The 21858-nt window shown below is 42.3% G+C and overlaps 1 protein-coding gene across 3 annotated transcripts in view; it reads left to right on the forward strand.

Moving 5' to 3' along the window:
* The window catches only part of WDR17 (WD repeat domain 17), a 1003384-nt gene extending 984340 nt beyond the window's left edge, over positions 1-19044 (forward strand). For all 3 annotated transcript variants that reach the window (XM_085641859.1, XM_085641857.1, XM_085641858.1), the window contains one exon: positions 18215-19044. In XM_085641859.1, the coding sequence (XP_085497985.1) occupies positions 18215-18334 (120 nt within the window). In that variant the 3' untranslated portion in view covers positions 18335-19044. The remainder of the gene's footprint in view (positions 1-18214) is intronic.
* The last annotated feature ends 2814 nt before the right edge of the window (positions 19045-21858 follow it).

Raw genomic sequence — 21858 nt, forward strand, 5'->3', positions numbered from 1 at the left:
ACCCCAGAGGACCCTACGATCTGCCCAGCTCTCCTATGCTGTGGCCCCCCGCACCAGAAAGACCAGATCGGGAGGCCGCTCCTTCTCCTTCCTCGCAGCCCGAGCCTGGAACGTCCTGCCTCTCCACCTCAGACAGACAACATCGCCCCCCATTTTCGCAAGAAACCTCAAAACCTGGCTCTTCGACAGACCCCCCCCCCCTTGATGGACTGGGGCCTGCTAATCCCACCCCCCAGCGCCTTGAGACCCTTACGAGTAAGTAGTCGCGATAAACAAACGCCTGATTGACTGATTGATAATTACTAGCAATTGTTCTAGCGCTAAAATCATTCCAACCACATCTCTTCAACAAAACTGTCCTAGTCCGGGCGGACAACATGACAGCAATGTATTAAATAGAGAAACAAGGAGGAACACACTCTTTGCAGCTTTCTCAACTAACGCAAAACATATGGAGATGGGCCATTCCGCAAAACATATATCTCCAGCAGAACATCTTCCAGGAGTACACAATCAGATTGCGGATCTGCTCAGTCGTCAGACACAAAAACAACAGTTGATGGACAGAATGCAGAACAATGTCATACATTCACCCCAGTACTGAGATCTGGGCCTAAATCCATTGTTTTTTTGCTCACTATGCCATACCATTTTGAACCCAGCCATATGCAAATCAATCTTTACCCTGTGCCTCATGGGAACAGTCGAGCCCGAACTGCCAAGCCAGGTCCTCCCTGGACTGGAAACAAGCATCTTAGGACCGGTTCGGGGTTTCACCCCTCATCAGCCAGGGTAGCTTGATTTCAGTGGCATGGATAGCACGGGACCCACGTCTGGGCATACCCGTCCCACTCGGGGTGACAAATGCAAAAATAACAGTTGATGGATAGAATGCAGAACAATGTCATACATTCACCCCAGTACAGAGATCTGGGCCTAAATCCATAGTTTTGTGTCTTTTGCAGTCGTCAGACACAGCACATTCACGAATGGGAACTTCAGGATAGTTTGATTCCAGTGGCATGGAGAGCACGGGACCCACATCTGGGCATACCCGTCCCACTCGGGGTGACAAATGCAAAAACAACAGTTGATGGACAGAATGCGGAACAATGTCATACATTCACACCTGCTTTGGGACGGACGTGCGGAAACCGGAAGCATCGCTCCGAAGGCTCATACTTTATCAATATCCAATTACTATCAAGAGCTGGACCTAATATATTAATTTTGACTCAGAATCAGCCTGGCGATCCAGGGCCTCCACTGTTCAAGATTGGCGATATCCCGCATTTCTTCGTATTCTAAACTCCACAACTGTTGGTCCTCACATCAGAGACCCACAGTATTTGATTATCATCCTGCCCGGAGATTTTATTGCCATTTCTCCTATCAAAATTAGGGAGATCATTTGATTACCTTTGACCTTAATCTTCAAGCTCACTTTGTTCCGAAACCCGAATTATTGCTAATACCTTGACACTAGATTCAGGTTCTCAAATATAATTAAGAACCTCCATTGTCTTTCCCCTGTGGCCATTTTTTCCTGACGAAGGCACTTTGGTGTGCCGAAACGCGCGTAGAATATTTCAGTCAACCTAATTTGTGCCACATTGTTTTTAATTGAATCTTTTCTACAATATCATCTGTTATCTATATATAATTGTTAATAAATGTAATGTTTTTGTACAATTGATAGTACGATTGGAAGTGTGCATGATGGACACGCAAGTTCCTGTATGAATGCTATAATGTCTTATTTTTCGATGTATAATAAAATTCATTTTGTATTTTTGTCATAAACACTGTTGTCTTTGGTTCTATTTGACAGTATGTATATTATTATTTATTATTGTGTCGTTTGGTTGCCTTAATTCTGTACAATTATACATTCACCCCAGTACAGAAATCTGGGCCTAAATCCATCTTTTTTTGCTCACCGTGCCATACCAGTTTGAACCGAGCCATATGCAAATCAGTCTTGACCCTGTGCCTCATGGGAACAGTCCAGCCCGAACTGCCAAGCCATGTCCTCCCTGGACTGGAAACAAGCATCCTAGGACCGGTTTCGGGGTTTCACCCCTCATCAGCCAGGGTAGCTTGATTTCAGTGGCATGGATAGCACGGGACCCACGTCTGGGCATACCCGTCCCACTCGGGGTGACAAATGCAAAAACAACCGTTGATGGATAGAATGCAGAACAATATCATACATTCACCCCAGTACAGAGATCTGGGCCTAAATCTATCGTTTTGTGTCTTTTGCAGTCGTCAGACACAGCACATTCACGAATGGGAACTTCACCCACAGGTTCTTCAACCATTTTTCCAAATGTGGGGCCACCCAGACATAGATCTGTTCGCCGCACAGGAAAACGCAAAATGCTCAACCTTCGCCGCCAGGTTTCCACACCCGTCGTCCAAGGACAATGCGATATGGATGAACTGGTCAGGCAGATTTGCGTACGCTTTTCCGCCACTCCCACTCATTCCGCTAGTAATACGCAAACTCAGGCAACAGACTCTCAAGATAATCCTAGTTGCTCCCACATGGACACGGCAACCATGGTTCACCACACTTCTTGAACTCTCGGTGGTTCCACACCAAAAACTATGTCTCTCCCCAAAACTACTAACACAGAACCATGGAGAGATAAGACACCCCGATCCAGGTCAGCTGAATCTGGCGATCGGGCTCCTGAAGTCCTAGAGTTTGGTTACCTTAACCTTCCACCAGACTGTATGAACATCATCAAAGAAGCAAGGCGCCCTACTTCTAGAGCTTGTCATGCAGCTAAATGGATAAGATTTGTCATTTACTGCAATAATAATAAAACCAATCCACTGGATGCTTCAATCCAGAACATCATTTGCTATTTGCTGCATTTACAAAGATGTAATCTGGCATATTCATCCATAAGATTACATCTAGCTGCTCTTGCTGGCTACTTACAAAACAGACAACACCTGTCACTTTTTAAAGTACCTGCAATCAAGACCTTTATGGAAGGCCTTAAAAGAATAATTCCTCCCAGACTGCCACCCTCTCCGGTGTGGAATCTAAACATTGTCCTTACCAGGCTCATGGGTCCCCCATTTGAACCTCTACACAAACGTGAACTGCAGTTCCTTACATGGAAAGTAGCTTTCCTAATTGCAATCACCTCTCTCAGGAGAGTAAGTGAGATCCAAGCTTTAACCATACGGGAACCATTTTAAAAAAAACATCGTAACAATGTGGTTCTTAGAACAAATCCAAAATTTCTTCCCAAAGTAATCTCTGCTTTTCATCTTAATCAATCCATTAAGTTACCAGTGTTTTTCCAAAACCCGGACTCTGTAGCAGACAGAGCTCTTCACATACTTGATGTCAAAAGAGCTCTACTTTATTATATAGACAGGACTAAGCCTTTTAGAAAGACAAAACAATTATTTGTAGCTTTCTCACCACCTCATAAAGGGCACCCCATCTGCAAAGCTGGGATTGCTAGATGGATAGTCAAATGCATTCAGATATGCTACCAAAAGGCTAAACACACATTAACAATTCCCCCTAGAGCACACTCAACAGGCTAACTAGGGGCTTCCATTGCATTCTTAGGCAACATTCCCTTAGATGACATCTGTAAGGCAGCAACATGGTCTACAACACACACCTTCACCAAACATTATTGTGTTGAAGTGCAGGCAAAGCAACAGGCTTCTGTAGGCCAAGCTGTTCTTAAGACACTTTTTCAATCCACTGCAACTGATACAGGTGGCCACCACTAGGGGAGACACTGCTGTACAGTCTATGCAGTAGTATGAATTCTGCAGCTCATATGCCTCGAACGGAAAATGCTACTTACCAGCATGCATCTGATCTTGGCATGTAGAGCTGTAGAGATTCATACGCCCACCCGCCTCCCCGGAACCTGTATCTGTTCCAGTATTATCTTAATTAGATATATTCACATGGACATCTCTTCTGTTTATTACTAACTCCATAATTTCCCTTCATGGCGAAAAACAATCTGAGGATGGAGTCGATGCCCATGTGTACTATCACCCAAGGGAGGAGTCACCTATCTCGTGACTACAAAAGACTTCTTCCAAGACTACAACAAGGTGCAAGCATCCGAGCCCAACACCAAATGGCGATCTATGCAGTAGTATGAATCTCTGCAGCTCTACATGCCAAGAACAGATGCATACTGGTAAGTAGCATTTTCCTTTCCAGTTTGTAGGGCCTAACCCAAACAGATGCCTGTAACAGATCCTTACACGGTGTGTCTCTTGTAATTATTGTGTTTGGGCCACCGATCCAAGTCACGTGAGCTGTGTGCCCTTATGAATCTGAAGGATATCTGGGAATACAAAGCTAAGCTGTACATTGCCAAACACCAAAAGAAATCATGTAAATCCTGTTCCCACTTGAATTTGAGTGTACGAACCTGTTCCTGCTCTCGAGGCTGTTGCCATGACAATTTATTGTCGCAGTTCAACTCTTAGGGTAAGTCACATTTCAAGGGGAAGCACAAGAAGACCAAGCAAGACTTGTCGCAGTTTCTCCATTATCTTCCTGAGACGTTGTGAGGACGTCAGGGTGCCTCCCAGTCTTGCATCCAGTGCCAAACTGAGGAATCAGTTCTGCAGCTGATCCTGATGCACCCAAATTTTTGAAGGCTGTTGGCAATACAGAAACAGATTGAGGCTTTCAGGGAAGCCATGTTGTGAATCTTAGGGTACACTTCCAGCTGCCTCTGGTGCACCTTTGGGCCCCAAGGATCAGTAGAGGCCTCCAGCTGGATTACCACTAGTGAATTTGCCCTTCGCGCCATTTCTGCCTGCTGACCTGCGTTTAGGTTCAGTTACAAATCTGGACCCAATTTCAAATCTGGAACCAAGTTCCATGCCAGTTCCTGCCATGTTGACACCAACGGATGAAGCCATTGTGATTGTTTGCTGAAGTCAGAACCAAATTTGTGTTCACCTCGACTAAAACAGCACCCCAGAACAGTTCCTAAGGGCCCGTCCCAGTTCATTCAGGCCCTGACAAAGCATTGCCATTAACAAGGAATACAAAAATGGGTACTCTAAAGGGATAGATTAAACCTTGGATATTTGATCCACAGACACCTCCAATGGGACTACCATTGACGGATCCCTCCTTGGTGCCGCTTGTACCTCTTGAGCCACTTTTGAGGTCATCTCCAACTCTGCAGCAATTTTCAAGCCTGGCCATGACCCATGCCAATTCCTGCCACATCAACACCAGAGGATGACACCATACCCGTTGTCCTGTCTAACTCAGAACCAAATTCTCCTGGACCTTGACTGAGATTGCATCCCAGAACAGTTCAAATGCGCCCAGTCCCAGTTCATTCTTACTCTGACAAAAGAATGATCTTATCTAGGTATACTAAAAAAGGGTTCTCAATAGAGATAGATTAAACATCTGGTACTCGATCCACAATAATACAATCACGTATTATTGGACATGCAAATTAATTTGAAATCAACATTGGATTCCTTATTTGCAAACTACAGTTTCCTAAACCAATTACAGGTGTACAGATTTAGTCAAGCAGACATCGTCATGAGCGATACATCAACAAGATCAAAACATGCAACTCTATCTCATAGTCACTTAGATGCATTTATTGGAACTTTAAAAGTACTCCATGATTATATAGTCCATCATTGTCACACTGTTGTTGTCAGCAATATAGTCAAATAAACAAGACTTCCACTCCTGTGAACAGTCTGTGGTACACCTAGGAACCGCCCTCCAGTGCGCCAACACATTTTAGAATCAGATTCTGACCAAAGTCAACTAGTAGTCGGTAATAATGGGAATGAATTAGCCCCACAATATGATGAGAATTTCTACATGAAATTACAAGAGGAAAATGAGTTGTACATTTCCCCAGATACTGGGTTGGGTTCTCCCTCTGGCCCCTCAACAGACGAGACAACCTCATTTGCTATGGCCAACAGACTTACAGTTACATACTATGGAAGTAAAGACCAATGTCCCCATAGAAGTTTTGTTACCTACTCAGGCTTAGTCTGAGCCCTTGTTTCCGGGCAACAAAGCCCTGTTTGACACTCTGATAGGTACTTGGGCTATGCTTTACTCTTGCCCACCTGTCAATAGACAGGTAGCCTGATGCCAGAGATCTGCTCCAGGTGATTCTGATTTCCTGACACTTCACCCTATTCTCTGAGATCCTAGTAGGTCGGGCATCTACCAGCAGAGTTGATCCTAACTCATTTCCTATAACCTCTCCAGAGAATCAAAAGAAACTGAGGCATTCAGGAAACAAATGTCTTGCTGAATGAGCCTAGGCCTTCTGTCACTTAACACCAGTTGTTTTCAGGGCAGGTATTGCCATGCATAATGGGACATAGTCACCAATTAAGTTTAGAGTTCCCATCAGGGGTGCATGACAAGGGAAATGCCCTGATGATTCTTCCAGTTACAGAGGTGCAAGGCCTTCTGGCACATGGGTGGAAGTTACAATCGGAGCTGGCGCAGGGTGTTTTACGATAATGGGTGGAGTCTGGCTCAGTCTTTTCACCACTGCCAAAAACATTCAGTGTCAGCACTTTTGTGCGCAAGAAGGTTTTCTCATGGAGATGTAATACACCTAGAATGGAGTGTGGGACTCCTGTACACCTTCCCACTGTTGCATCTCCTGCATTGAGTTATGAAGAAGATCGGGAACGATCTGGCCCAAGTCATCATAGTGGCTACAAATTGGACCAGAAAAGTGTGGTAGCAAAGGTAAGCAACTTCTTTGTTGCTTTGAAGCCTGCAAAAATCTTAGTTCTTAATGATTCAAATTAATCTAGAAATTACCTAGATACCCCTGCTATTCTGGGGCTCTCACAGTGGGTAAACTGGCCAACCCGCTTCTGACCAACACAAGGGTGAAACATCTTATTGGTCACTTATACCAATAATTCTATGATAAAGGTTTGTGAAATAAAACCAATTATCCGGACCAATCAGTGATACTGGCTGAATTAGAATTTGACTATTATAGCTCTAACAACGCTGAAGACAATCCGATCAACAACTTGAGACTATTGCCATAATAGTGCATGTAAGACTCAAAGCTAAGCCTAAAAAGTACAACCAAATAGGTACAACAGATGATACAAATAACATAGTTCATGAAACAAATCAGTGGATTGGAAATGTGGTGACTTACCTGTGCCCTCTTAAGCCCATAGAGTTATTCTGAAAGACACCAATGAGAACTTTGAAGCACTGAAACATAAGTGTAAGGACCTCAGAAGGAAATGGCGAAAGAACTATAGTGCAGAATGTAGAGTTAGTTATGAAGAAAGACTGAGAAAATATTTTTGAAAATGGTATTGTTAAGGAAACTAGGGCAATATTCGATGAAAATAGAATTTTCACAGCAAGTGACTGAGGTAACGTTTTCAACATTGTGAAGGAACTATGTTCTCATTGTTGCCGCAGATCCCTGATACAGCACATCTTGATATATGTGAGTCACTCGTTCAGTATTTTTCCAATAAAATTCAAACACTTTATGAATCTTTCAATAAGCTGCTAGCTACTAACCAGATACCTGACCAGAATATGCATCATAAACAAGCATACATGAAGACTATACTAACTGAAATTTTAAGTTTCAGTAAAAGAAATAGAACAGGTAGTCCTAAGGTAAAATCTGTCTCTCCATTAAATCATTGTCCTGTAAAAATCTATCATCTAGGAATGTACACACCTAACTAAGTATGCAGCCTGTGTGTTAGGAGTGCAGTGTTCTCCAAAGTGTTCCCCAAAGACATAAAATGACAATAAGCATGCCTTCACTGAAAAAAACCAAATACCGATCTGGGGATGCTGAGTAACTTTCAGCCCATTTCTTTGATGCCCTTTATGTCCAAAGTGGCCGAAAAGCTTATGAGCAACCAGCTTTCTTAGTGAGGATGCAGCCCTGGACGATTTGCAGTTGGGATTCCAGGTCCATCATGGAACAGAACTAGTTCTTTGAGATGTGATGTATTGGTTTCGGATGATCCAAGACAAGGGTGGATTCGCAACTCTCGTCTTGATGGATCTATAAACACCCTTTTACGTTGTATCACATGATATGCTCATTCCTGGCTTGATGACATAGGCATAAAGGATGCAACTTTAGGCGGGCTCTCATCTTTGCTGAAGAATTGGCAGCAGGAAGATATAATGCCTCAGCATGCATCCTCCTACCACAGAACAGGGTGTGGTGTCTCACAACGATCATCACTAAGTCCTACTTAGTTAAATGTCTATGTGGCCCATCTTGCTAATCAGATAATCTAGACAGGATTTTATATCCTAAGCAGCTGATACTCAAATGTTGCTGAACATGAATGATGTGTCCACGCTAATACAGTCTAATTTCATTAGAAGAAAGTAGACACATGGATATAACAAAACTGCTTGAAGCTCAACTCAGAAAAAAACCCTCAAGTTCTCAGCCCTGGAGGATCCCAATTGATGTGGACCTAAATCATGGTGGTCTTCTGAGTATGGTGACCACCCTACTCCACTTGACTCAGTTCGCAATAGAGGATTCAAATTTGACAGCAAGCTGAACTATTCAACACAGCTTACATCATCTTGCTTCGTAGATCTTTGTTTTAAGAAAGTTCTTGCCTCATACCAGGAAAAACGTACATTTACAGTAATTTGAGAAATTATAGGATAAAGTCCATTGTAGGAAAATAGTATCTGTGTCTTATGGTTACCCCCACGTTTTGCTGATGTCACACTGTTTTTGCCCTAGTCTGACTGGGATCCTGCTATCCAGGACCCGAGTCTATCTGCTTTCTCCTGTAAATTGATATGCATGTACGTTAGGTACACTCCTGATTGGATTCTGGGGTACCCTTATCAGTTCCTATTATATGGTACACCATGTACCCAGGGCATAGGTACCCCAGAGGCCTCCCATGGGCTGAAGCATGTATAATGTTTGATTACTTCATTGTTTCTGCAGATTTCTTTCATAAACTTACAAATATGGAAGTCCTGGGAGATGAGTTTAGTGACCATATGCTGATCTGCTTTAAATTTGATTTCACTTGTGATAAGGTAGGCCCCTGGAACTTCAAAGGTGACACAGTAGGGTTCAATGTAACAAATGGCAGAATTCACTGGAACGCTCAAGCGACCGCTAAATTAAAAGTGCACTTATCAACACTAATAAGAGACCAGCAGCACTTAGTAACGGCCAAGAGTGACTATTTCCAACTAGATTTATTTGAAGCCTTCTCCCATAACATAGGCCTCTTCGTAAAATCCTGCCCAATAAAACTAGCTCCTGTTAAACGGAGATCATATTTCAACCCATTGCTCACTATAAATAGAGAAATAAATAAACTAGTGAGGGCCCAGTTCCTGTACTTTTCGCTTGAGCGAAGTAATCAAATAAACCTGCTAAAGAGGAAAAAATAGAGGAAGAAACGCTCCCTAAGGCAAATAAAGGAAGATGGCGCATATATACAGTTAAAAGAGGCAGCCTGAAAAATTATTGTCGACTGCTGTGGCACTAGAGTGAAATCTCTCCCAATACCCATAAAAGAAGAGAAATGGAAACTTAATTTGCTAGAACTGTATTCTGCGAATCTTAATTCCTGCTGATTTGATATTATGGCGCCTGATCAGTCCAAAACTTCTGTTCCCAATTACGTTCATTCTGTCAATGAAGTGGTTGGAGTTATTAAAAAACATGAGAGGCTCAGGAGCATTGGGTCCTGATGTAATTCCCATGTCGGTAATTAAAAAGGAGCCACTTTTGTGGGCTACCTATCTAGCTCCACTATTTAATTTCTGCTAAGGGGAAGACCCCTCCATCTTGGTCGGGCAGTATTTTAATCCCTTTGTATAAAATGGGCCCTAGATCACATGCAGGCAATTATCGACAAATAGCCTTATTGGATGCGACGGGAAACATTTTCGCACGTAGTACCCTCGATCACCTCACGGAATGGGTGGCTGAGAAGAAAATCCTTCCCATTGAGCAAGCAGGCTTTAGAAAAAATCATTCCACGTTAGATAATATTTCCATGTTGAAATGAATTGAGGAAAAATATACAATCTCTCGCAATTCAAATGTATTCATGGCTTTCATTGACTTTTCAACAACCTTTGATAAGGTAGATCGAACTCTATTATGGAGAAAACTGCAAAAAAGGGTTTGCCTTCTCCCCTGCTATCCCTAATCATAGCTCTTCATTCGCAAACTTGGTGCCAGTTACTAATGGGTGGAAATCAAGGTTTATCAAATGTAATTCCCACTGAAAATGGTCTCAAACAAGGCTGCTTGTTAGCAGCGCTGTTATTTACTCTTTATATAGCAGACTTACCTGATTGTTTTCCTCAAACTGATGGAGATGCACCAAAGATAAGTACTCACCCTTTTGCTTGTCTTTTATACGCAGATGATATAGTAGTAATGGACCTAACCCCTATTGGGTTGAATAGAAAGTTGGCTTCCCTACAAAAATATACAGTGGGCCACTTTTTCAAAATTAATGTATCCAAAAGCAAAATCTTAATTATGAAAGGTACTAAAAGTAGAAAATCATGTAATTTGAAGTGCCAAATTGGTCCTGAAACACTGGCAGTGGTAGACTCATACCTGTATTTAGGGAAACTTTTAACAGGTCGTTCGAAGAATAAACCTCATATTGAACACTATACCAATAAAGCTACATCTCTCGCCAATCGTTTGGGTAATTTTTACAGTGCTATGGGTAGAAGTCATTTTTTAAACTTATTGACGGTTTTTAAGGCAAAGATTCCTCCAACCTTACTTTATTCAATCAAATCAATTCCTGTTAAGGACTGGAGTTTTTTAGATAGCTGTGAAGGTCAGATACTACGTAAAATATGTAATTTTAATACGTTAGTTCCAATAGCAGCAATTAGATCGGAATTCGGTCTAATAAGCTCGTATATCTTAGGTTTATCACGGGTTTTACGCTGGGGCTATCAGCTAAAACACAGCGAGCCAGATTCACTAAGAGGTTTCTTGTGCCATGAAATCTTTGATGTTAAGGCAGGTAATTACTATTTTCACTGTGACGTCTCATTTGGTAAACAAGAAGAATCAGTGTTCACACTTCCTCCATTAGGATTTAAGTCTCTCCTAAAAACCTTAAGTGGCAAAATTAGCTTCAATAGAGACATTAAATTTTGCAACTCTAAAGAAAGATTAAAGATAATAGTCAGGACAAACTCTCTGAGAATTGCACAAAAATATTTATTTTGGAATTTAAAACACGGAATTCGTCGCTTGCTCACTTTATGCCATATGAATCTCGTACCTCTAAATGACCTTAAAGCAAACTGGTCTCAGAATCTGAATAATGGAAAAACTTGTAACTTGTGTATGATGAGCATTCAGACCCTGGACCATGTTTTGTTTGTTTGTCCTGCATTGGCTTCGATTCGTTATCGCTGGCTTCGACCGATGTTTTTACAAAATTGTGTTAAAAACATAGCATCAGCCTATCTCTTTTGTCCAAAAACCGAAGCAGTGTGTGTAAAACTCTTTAATTCTTTTAAGGAGTTTATGTATATATTTTAAATTTTAGCATATCTTTTTATTGGGCAGATATCCTTTCTGCTTGTCATCTTTTTATGAAGTATCAATATTTTGTTTTATATTAATTTAGCATTTTGCACACTGATTGGCTGCTATTTACTGCTCTGTTGCACAATAGGGTTCTTGCTTCTGCTTCCCACTATGCTCTCGTTGTTAACCTCAAATCTTAATTGAAGTGCGTCTCAGGATGTATTTTGCACATGAACTGGTTGCTACTGAATTCCAATTTGAAAATTTTAAGTCAAATTTGAACTTTGTCGCATATCCCTGTTAATTATATGAAGCTTTGTTAATTGAAATTGTAAAGTTTTATTACTCGTAATAATAAGCGTGTATTCTAATGTGGACCTGCTAGGAGTTCCAAATCTTAATAAAATATTGATTTGAATTGAATGTATTGTGCCACCCCAGAGAGGGCATTCAAATTGACATGACTATCCTGCTACTGTAGACTGTGTAAGCTGGTGCTTGCACCACATACTTAAGATATAGGTTCACTATATCTATCTAAATCACTACACTTAAATACCTATCAGTCACCCCTATGACAGGCCTTAACAATCCTGAAGGCATGGTGCTGGGTTTTACGTGATAGGGTGCCCCTGCATGAGCAGAGCCCCTCTGCAGCCTTCGGAGACCATTCTCCGGGGTTGTCTGTGATGCAGGCAGACAACCTCGAGGTAAATGCTAACTTTAAAACGGCTGCTTAGAAACATGTTGTGTTTGGTGTCAAACACCTTGGAATCATACCTCCCTGCCAGGAACTGGTGGGAGAGGTATGATTCCACCCTTCTGAAGGGACATATGTGGGTCACCGGTATACCCGATACCAGCTTTCTCGTCCTGGGCTGCACAAAATGGATGCTGCCAGCCACAGACACGGTTCTGCTCTCCTGCTGCTGAGCCCAGCTCGAGCAGAGAAAGGCATGACAATAGGCATCCTGTCACAGGGAGGTGTAACCACCTCCCAGACAGGATTTAGTGTATTGGGGCTGGGTGGTTGTACTCTTAGAGTGCCAGAAAGTCTGCACTGGGGGCACACATGGTGTGCCTCCATTGGGGTGGCGGAGTGAGCTAAAGAATGATGATGAATTAAACCCAGATCAGTTCACTGAGGGTGAGTGCTTGCAATGTTCAACACTCCGTCCATCATCCCCTTTGGTTTTGCTTTGTCCCCGTGCATAGTCCAGCTCAAACCAGTTTCAGGAGCCATTTGCTCCTGCTCTGGTGCGAAACTGGACAAAGGACATGGGTGTAGCCACCCCTCTGTCGTGCCCCTCCCCTAGAAGGGTCCACAGAATCTTATCAACCCCTTCCCATGGGTATAAAGTTGGTTACCTGATCACAGGACTTTAGATTTTACCTGGACATGATTCTGCTAAGAAGAAACCAAGTACTTCGACTGCCTGCACAAAGCTGGATGATTGAAGTGTCTCCCTTGGAGTAAAGGCGTTACTCCCCTGCAAAAGAAGGCACCTAAACACAACTGACCGGATTGCTTCTCCAGAGCTCCTGAGGACTCTGAAGATTTCAGCAACACAGGAAGTGGGTTCCCGAAGGTCCCCGAGATCGATCTGCCCTCTCAGTGATTCTGAGAACAGTATCCCTTGTGGGGACCGTGCAACCCGAACCCCTGTGCACCGCGTACTTTTGCAAGTGTATGGGCATAGTGACAATTCCTGAGCCTGTGCTTTGGACTCCGTGTAGTGCCGACCCGAGCAAGATTTGCACTGAAAATTTCCGGCCTCCACTCCACGAGGGTCCTGTGGGCTGGTGCTTAGCAGACTTGCTTGAGGTCTCCTCGCGATCCCTGGTCCGTTGGCCTATGGGTCCTGGCGAGGGACACCTTGCTAATTCTTGGGCTTATCTGGTTGCTCCAGACATACCTTGACTCTCCATTGCTTGGAGAGTCTCCTGGAACTTGCTGGTCCACACTGTAACCTGTTTCCTCTGACCGCGTGGGTTGCAGTTGCCAAGGCTTGTTGGTGCTCCAGCCAGACACCGACCCCTCAGCTCTGGACACTCTTTGTGGGTCAGCTCACCTCTGGACTCTGGTCATCCTCGACATGTCCTGGTCCCCATGGCTGCAGAGTTAAGCAACCCTTCTTCATCCCTGAAGCACTCGACATCGGTGGGCATTCGACTTCGGAGCCCCTGGTCACCTGAAGGGACCCAGACTATGTCCCCTCTGCTTTCAGGTTCTTCTCACCTCGAATCCAGGCTTGGATTCCACCGGACACTCTTCGCCCTCCTGCCAGCAGGACTTCTTTGCAGCTCTCCATTGAAAACTACGAGGGTTTCCGACACCACTTGACCCCTATGCACCCGGCTCCTCTGGGATAGGTAACACGGGTACTTCGGTACTTACTGGTGGGTTGGCCTTAGAACCTCCTCAGTTCCAAAGGGTTTGCTTGAAGACCTCTTAGAAGTGTCCTTAACTTGTAATTTTCCATCTGCAACTTTCCCATAGAGTTGTACGGAGCACGCGTCTGTGTTTCCTCACTGCACCCGTCCTCTGTGGGCTCCCTGTGTCACTCCTCTGGGTGATTCTTTGGGGTCCCAGCGATTCTAAGTGCTCTAGGCACTGTGGCGTATATTCACAAGAACGTGTGCTAAACATCTCCAAAAAATGTTAATGCAACTTTACACATCGCAGCCTATCGCGGGAAAATAACCCTGTGTCATCGTGGAATTCAGAACACGGCAATAGTCTGCCGAAAACACGGCCAATGTCTGCGATACAACCACAGCGATGGAGATAAAAACACTAGCCCCAATGCGTAAAAAGACGCAATGTGCCCAAATGCGATAAGAAAACAGTGACAACCAGCAAGAGGCCAGCAATACCCACGCGTAATGCAGGAAAAAGCACATGAACAGCATATGGAAAATGGCGTCGTTTGTTTTTCGGGTGTGGCTGTGTGAGGGGCTCCATTGCCTACTGCAGGTAGTCGTCCGGCTTTACACCTGCAGGAGGCAGGTGTTAAATACCTGCTGCTACCGCGGCTTATCACGTGGTTTTGACTCGCATCACAGATCTGGCAGTTCGTTGTGAAAGTGGTGTTGTGGTTTTTTCGTGTGTTTTTGCACGGGGACTCCTACCCTGCATCTCATTAGGGTTAGTTGGTGGAGTCCACCGTGGAGATCAATTTTGGGGCAGTTATCGCGGGAATACTGGTGATGTCTTTAGTTTGCACTGGCTTGTGAATGGGGTGTTGAATATATCTCCACTTTTGATGCGTTAAGATGGAGATAAATCGGAGATAAGTCCTTGTTAATATCCCCCTGTGTCTATTGAAGTCGTTGTTGTTATACCATTTTTTTAGTATATGGTTCGGTCGCCCCCTGGGGCCCGCTGTGTATTTCGCTATTTACGAATGTTCTATTGATCTAGTATTGTGTGCTCTGTGCCCTAGTCTTGTGTAGAGACTAGTAGAGAGTGTTATATTAATAAATACATATTTTTATATAAACACTGTGTGGTTCTCCTTTCATTTATTCATTTAGCAGGTGATATTCTGGTAAAACAAGCTGCTTTTCATTCCTTCAAGATTAAGCCTGAAGGCTGCTCTCCATAGCTACCACTAGGATAGCTTTCAATAAGGTTATCTTTGACCTCAGACATCATAAGGGTCGTTTAGCCTGGTGCAAGGTGCCCACTTTAACTAGTGGACAGCATATACCAACCCACCTTCTCACACCTATATTACTGTAAAACATTGTACCTGGCAACTCCAGAATATTCAATAAAAAAGAACACACTGAATCTGGCACTTCTGAAATATTCAATTAAAAAAAAAATAGGTAATTCAAAACATGGCACGTCAGTCATCTACTCTGGCTCCCAGTTCAAAAAAGAATTACATTTAAGGCGCTCTGTAGCTGTCATAAAGCGATTTATGGAATAGCCCTCAAGACATCTGCACCCAGCTATAGCCAGTTTAATGACCTCCCCTTTCTCTAACCCTCCTTCCCAAAATAAATTTGCAAACTAAGAATAGGAGGATGATCGTTCTCATATTTAGTTGCTTTGCTGAACACCCTACTTTGTCATTTACACCCCACTGGAAATCACTGGATTTTCAAGAAATGACTTATCTGCTTACAGGCTTATCCACATAGCCTAACAATATATCTCCGGATTGGTAGTCTTAGTGCTAGCATGGTTTGTTTTTAATTGTGCACTTTACTAAAATGGTAATACTCATAACATAGCATTTTGTACTGGAAGGGTACTCTTCCAAAACAAAACCTCTACTAGATATGAAGTTCACACCCTTGCATATTGGTGCAAGAGTATGTCTGTGGTGCAATGTAGCTAAAGGTCTGCCACTGGAGGGAGCGAGAGAAACAGAGCCATATATTCGTACGTATGGCGCTGCTCTGTTCCCTCCATTTGACTCACCACGGTGCAGCAGTTTTGGTAGTCCACTTCAAAACTATTTGGTCTTAGGGCTTCATGCATTTTTATTACATCATTCCTTAATTCACAAGAAGAATCTGTAGTGGCACCTGTGGGACAATTGCTTCCAGTTTTATAATAGTCTATGGCACAAGATTCAGCTATCTGGTTTTTGATTTGTCAGCTTCATTGGTGGTCTTGTCCATGAGTGTAAATTTCCAGAGAACCATTTGTACCTCAACCTGTCAATTCACAATGGTCACAAATGCCTCACTAATGGAATGAAGACTCCCATCTAAAAGGAAGGGAAACAAATAATCTATGGTGCATACAAGTACTTATTAAGATATATCTTATGGAGCTACAAATAGTTGTTTCTACTGTAAAGTCTTTTATTTCCATCAAACCAGTTGCAGGGGCTGAAGGACAACCCAGTCAGAATGTGTTTTGTGAAAAAGGGGGAAATGTGAGACCAAGACATTGGTCTACTGAGGCTCTCAACCACTGGCAATAGGCAATAGCTGAGGAACTGGGCTGTCAGCTCCTCATTTACTTAGTGTTGAGAACCTGTAAAATAATGTCTTGCATCTTTACCGGATGGCAGAACTCTATATTTTTGTCATGTCTTGCAAAAAAAAGTGCAGCTTCTTTTTTGTTTGATATAAAACATTTGCAGCAGTTGCTTTATGGTGACTTTATGGTATTTGACATTGGCATCAATGCCTTTTCACGTTTCCCCTCATTCCAGAAGTAATTTAGAAGATCAGCCTTCAGACAGCCCGGGTGATCCTCATTGCATCCCACTGCACAGAGACCTTGGTACTCAGTCTTACTAGAACTTTGTTCAGAACCTTCTTTGCAGCGCTCACTTACTGGACAATCTTCTTTCTAAACAGTTGGAATGGGTCTGAAAAAAAACCTCAATTTATATGCTGGGAACATCGGGTTCTCTTATGTTTCTTTCTTCAGCCAGATGTTATGGAGGTTGTCTTAGCAGACAGGCAACCTTCATTGAAGGCTGTTAACTTTCATAGCTGGAGAATGTAGTCATTTGGGCAGAAGAAGGTGACCCCTTCTTCAGTTGCTCTGGAGACAAAAGGCCTCAATGTCTTGCTGACAACTCTGAATGTGTCTGCCTCTGGAGTCTACTTGTTTCACTTGGTAATTATTTTGAAATGTTAAGGCCATAAGCATTTTGCACCCGTTCCACTATGTGGGTCCACCGTAGGACCTGGAATTGGTACTGAAACTTCTTATTGCATGTCTATTTGAGCCGCAGCACTTGCCCTATTCATCATCTTACTATGTAGCCTGTTTGTCCAGTATGCATCCCCTCTTCAAGCAGGATGAGCAAATTACAAGCTCTTTCGACTTCTCTGCCTTGCACCTCTTTAGAATATTGATGTTTACCAAAATGGAAGCCCACATATGATTAAGAGCTTACTTGGGAATGAGGAGTGGCTGTTACGTCTATACTCCCATTGTCAGTATTTTTAAGCAGAACTTTGCTATACATTCAGACATTCACAAAAGACAGGTGAAGAAAAGGTCTGTATTTGGCCATGCGGTCCTTCCAAGTTTCTTAAAACATGCCCAGTAGATAGCTTGAACACATTTCCTGCTTTGGGACTGGTTGGAGAAAAGCAACCTGACAGAAGGACTATCAATTAGAAGAACAAGTTGCTTACCTTCTGTAACATTCGGTCTATTAAATATGGAACGTCCTGCAAAGTCGTCAAACCTTCCAGTTCCCCTCACAATTGTATATATTGTTTGGCAATGATCTTTGGAGCATCATTATTTGTTATGCTATGATTGTAGTATTTTTCCACGTTATTTATGTCCTTACCTTTATGAGTCACAGCACATATGGCAGAACTGAAGTCATCAGTGCTAAGTGGTGCCTCTATAGGGCCCACGACTGATGCTGCAATGAGTAGAAAAGAAACATTAATCTCGCTTAACAACAAACAAAAAGGGTTTATGCTGAGGAAGACCTTTAACCAAAGAAAATGTTGCCAAATGTACCCACCTTACTCATGTGTTGTCATATATCAGAGGGTGTTTGTGTTTGTTGGTGGGTGTGGGTGTGTGTGTGTGTGTGTGTGTGTGTGTAAATATAAAAGCACTGGTTATTGTAATGTTCTGTATTATGTGGTTGATGTCTTACAGTACTTTTTTCTTTGGAATTTTGCAGGGCCCAGTATTCTTCCTGGAAGATGGGAAATCAGCCATCTCATTGAACGATGCTTTGATGTGGGCAAAAGTTAACCCCTTCTCTCCTTTAGGAACAGGAATACGCCTCAATCCTTTCTGATGACTAGATAATGATGAAACAGACTCACCAGGACAATGGGTTAAAATTACATGAACATGTGATTTCAGTAAAAAAAATAGAGGCATTCCACCAACATACCAGCCACCGCAGTCAATATTTTGCTGTTCTAATGATCGTGTCCTATCAGAATATTTTTTATATGTCACAAGAAACATTTCACTGGTAATCCAAAGAGTTTATTTCACATTCAGAACAATTTACAGCCATTCTATAAAGAAATACGCTAACTAGAATAGTTTATAAATTCAAAGACCCCCCACACATCTTTCTCTTCAACCAAATGCATATATCATCCAATTCCATACAACTGGTCATGTTCATTTTCTGAACGAGGATATTTCATAAAGATTGCTACAGTTGATTCAAAGGCAAGTACCCATGCAATGTATATAGAAATTAAATTCAAACCACAACCAGTTTTACTGCTTTTGCCCGTTGTAGTATGTTAATTATCCATAAATCAACCTGTGCATCCATACAATTTTAAGGATAGTCGAAAGGATAGTTAATATATTTAACGTTGTAAATGCCAGGGCAGCAAAAAGGTACACTGTAATTTAACTAACTTAAATTTGTATGTATCTAGAGATGTGCTTTGTATATTTGGTTCTGTTTTCTCCTTAACATATTATACTTTGCAAAAAAGATTTATCTTTGAAGTAAAATAGTGTAAGTTATTAATAAATATCATTAAAGAAATTTGTACATTGTTCATTAATATGATTCATGTTTGACAATCCTTTATTAAGATTTCCACATTTGGAAATGGTTTAAGCAATGTATGATTCAGCACAAGAATAGCTATTTTATTTGTTCATCATTTGGAGATACCCAATGTTTGCCTCATTCTTACTCATTCTTACAATCAATATTGTTCAAATACACATTGGTAGACTTGGTTCATACAGCATGTTACTCTGTTTTATCTGCTAAGGCAGTGTTTCTTAACCTTATGGCTGCTGTGGACACCCTCTTAAACATTACTTGAATCCGGGGCCTCCCACTGAATCATTATTGGAATCCAGAGACCAGATGACCAGGATTCAATGATTTGAACTGCAAAACAATACACAAAAATATAGATGTAGCAGTGTACAAAGCAAGGACACAAGCAATATGGTTTTTGAGGTGGGTATTACTATTCCTTTTTTATTGGAAAAACCAAACAGTCAATAGAAACCAAAGAAAGAATAAGTCCCAAGTAGCTTCTCCTGTCCGCAAGTGGGCGTTGAGGGGTCTCCCTTTCTCCTTCAGGAAGCGTCACTCCTTGCGCTTCGTTATCAAAAAAACTATAGAAAAAAAAAAATTAGAAACAAAAAAATTTGAAATAGGTCAACTCGTGAGGGGGCACTTTACCTATGTGCCACCATCACCAGACAGGGTAGGTAGTGTATAACATGGAATTTGTGTTGGAAGGTGTGGGCAGATTATCCCGACCTCTCATGCATCACTCCTGCATGTCACCTGTTACTGGAGTGCTCCCTATTGTGTGGTGCCTCACCTGCCCCACCAAAAGCACTGTCTATGTTGGGGGTACTTACCTTGGACCACTACCCATCTCCTGAGCCGTGGTGGTAGGTACTACGGCGTCAGTTTTGCTCCTTCGTTCACTGGCACCATAGCTGAGGCCGCAGGTCAGCTCCTCCTTGGGGTCCCCTGCTCCGGTCTTCTCAGGGCACTCTGATGCTTCCTCTGCCGGGCTCCCAGTTCAGGGTGGAACTGCCGTAGAGAACACTGCTGTTTTCCCGGTCACCTTCTCTGTCCTCGTGTCTTCTTCGGGTCCGGCTTCCGATGCAAGGTCGTCTTTGGATGCCTCTTGTTCTGCGTGTCGCTCCTCCTTCTCGCCCTCCCTATAGTTAAAAAGGGGGTGTGGCCATCCACACGCCCTGTCCTTCGGGAAGGCTGGAACGCTTTCCACTCTTTTGACATGGGTTGGAACGTTGGCCATGTTACAGTCCCCCTCCTTCTTACAATCGGATCAAGCATTCATCAAATAAATACAAAAATGATTAAATGTTTTATTTATTCCCCAATCAAATACAAAAAAATAAAATAATATGAAGATAGGAGCTTTCATAAATTAAATTGCAGCCACCCATCGTCTCCACTATATTGTGTTTTATGCACTTTCATTACTCTCACAAATCAATGTGAGGATACAAGCTTAATTTTAGCCTCCAATTTTCCAATATATATATTTATACTGAAGACGTCCTGTCCGCCCAATTCTCGACGGCAGAAAACACAGGCACGGACCTCCCAACTCCGAGGAAGAAATCACGGACTCCCACACAGGATTAGTGGGTGAAGCAGTGCAATTTATTCAGCAAAATATATCGGAACAGTGCCTTCCATGACGGGTTTCGCTCCTCCTGGGAGCTTGATCACATATATATATTTTTTTTCTTAAATAACTTCAAAACTACTAACAGGATTTACACCAAATTACAAAAAGGGCTCTTTCTGGACTAAGAGCTAGCTTTCTGCCAAATTTTCTGTAATTCCATCCAGCGGTTCATGCTGTAGTCATGTTTAAAATCCCTCTGGGAAATTGCATGGGAAAAATGTGTTTTGAGACCCCCTTTTTCTCTGCCCTTGCTTGACGAATCACCCCAAAACTTTCCACACCGCAGCTGAACTCAGGTGTGTATTAGGTTTAGTAATTGACAAAGATTCGTCAAACGGCGCCAAGGTTATTAGCAAAAGAAAAAACACTTTACCTAAGGAAAAATTATCCTAACTATAACTACCTACTGAGGACTGCCAGTAGGTAATATATTAAGCATTTATGCCATTACTGTTCAAGCTTTTTGGAAACATCATGCAAATTATTCAATGTTTGATGCTTTTTATGTCTATGAATTATATGATTGGATGCCGTCACTTTAAATAGACTAAGCACACGAGGTAACGCTGTCATGTGATCAAGGCAGGGAGCTGTCGAAACGCGTCATGGCGATATTTCTAAAGGAATAAAATAGAAAACGAGCACTTATCTTGGGTCCACTCTCGTTTGTTTGTCTGAAAACTTTGTGAGACGAGACTGCTTCATATATATATATATATATATATATATATATATAGATATATCATGTGATCAAGGCCGGGATCGGCCGAAACGAGTAATGGCGGAATGGTGTGAGAATAAATCATTAGCACGAAGTTTCGGGTCTGCTCTCGTTATCCTCCCCTGAGGAGGACTTTGTGGCGAGGCTTTGGGATATATATATATATATATATTCACTGAAAAAACCATAGGTTTCACACACGTTATAGTTAGGAATTAGCATTTAAAAATCCTTGCAAATTCAGTGAAAAAACCATAGGTTTCACACATGTTATAGTTAGCTGGACATTTTACTGATAAAAAAACCAATGAAATTCCCCCGTTATAGTTAGTGCAGGCGACTATAACTCACGCGACCGCAATCCTCTGCTGATGCTAATTCTGTATTTAGACAATTATTTGCCCATGTCTTCTTCCATTAAATTTTAGCTATACA

This window comes from Triturus cristatus, chromosome 2_2 (assembly GCF_964204655.1).
Source record: "Triturus cristatus chromosome 2_2, aTriCri1.1, whole genome shotgun sequence".
NCBI classification, from domain to species: Eukaryota; Metazoa; Chordata; class Amphibia; order Caudata; family Salamandridae; genus Triturus; species Triturus cristatus.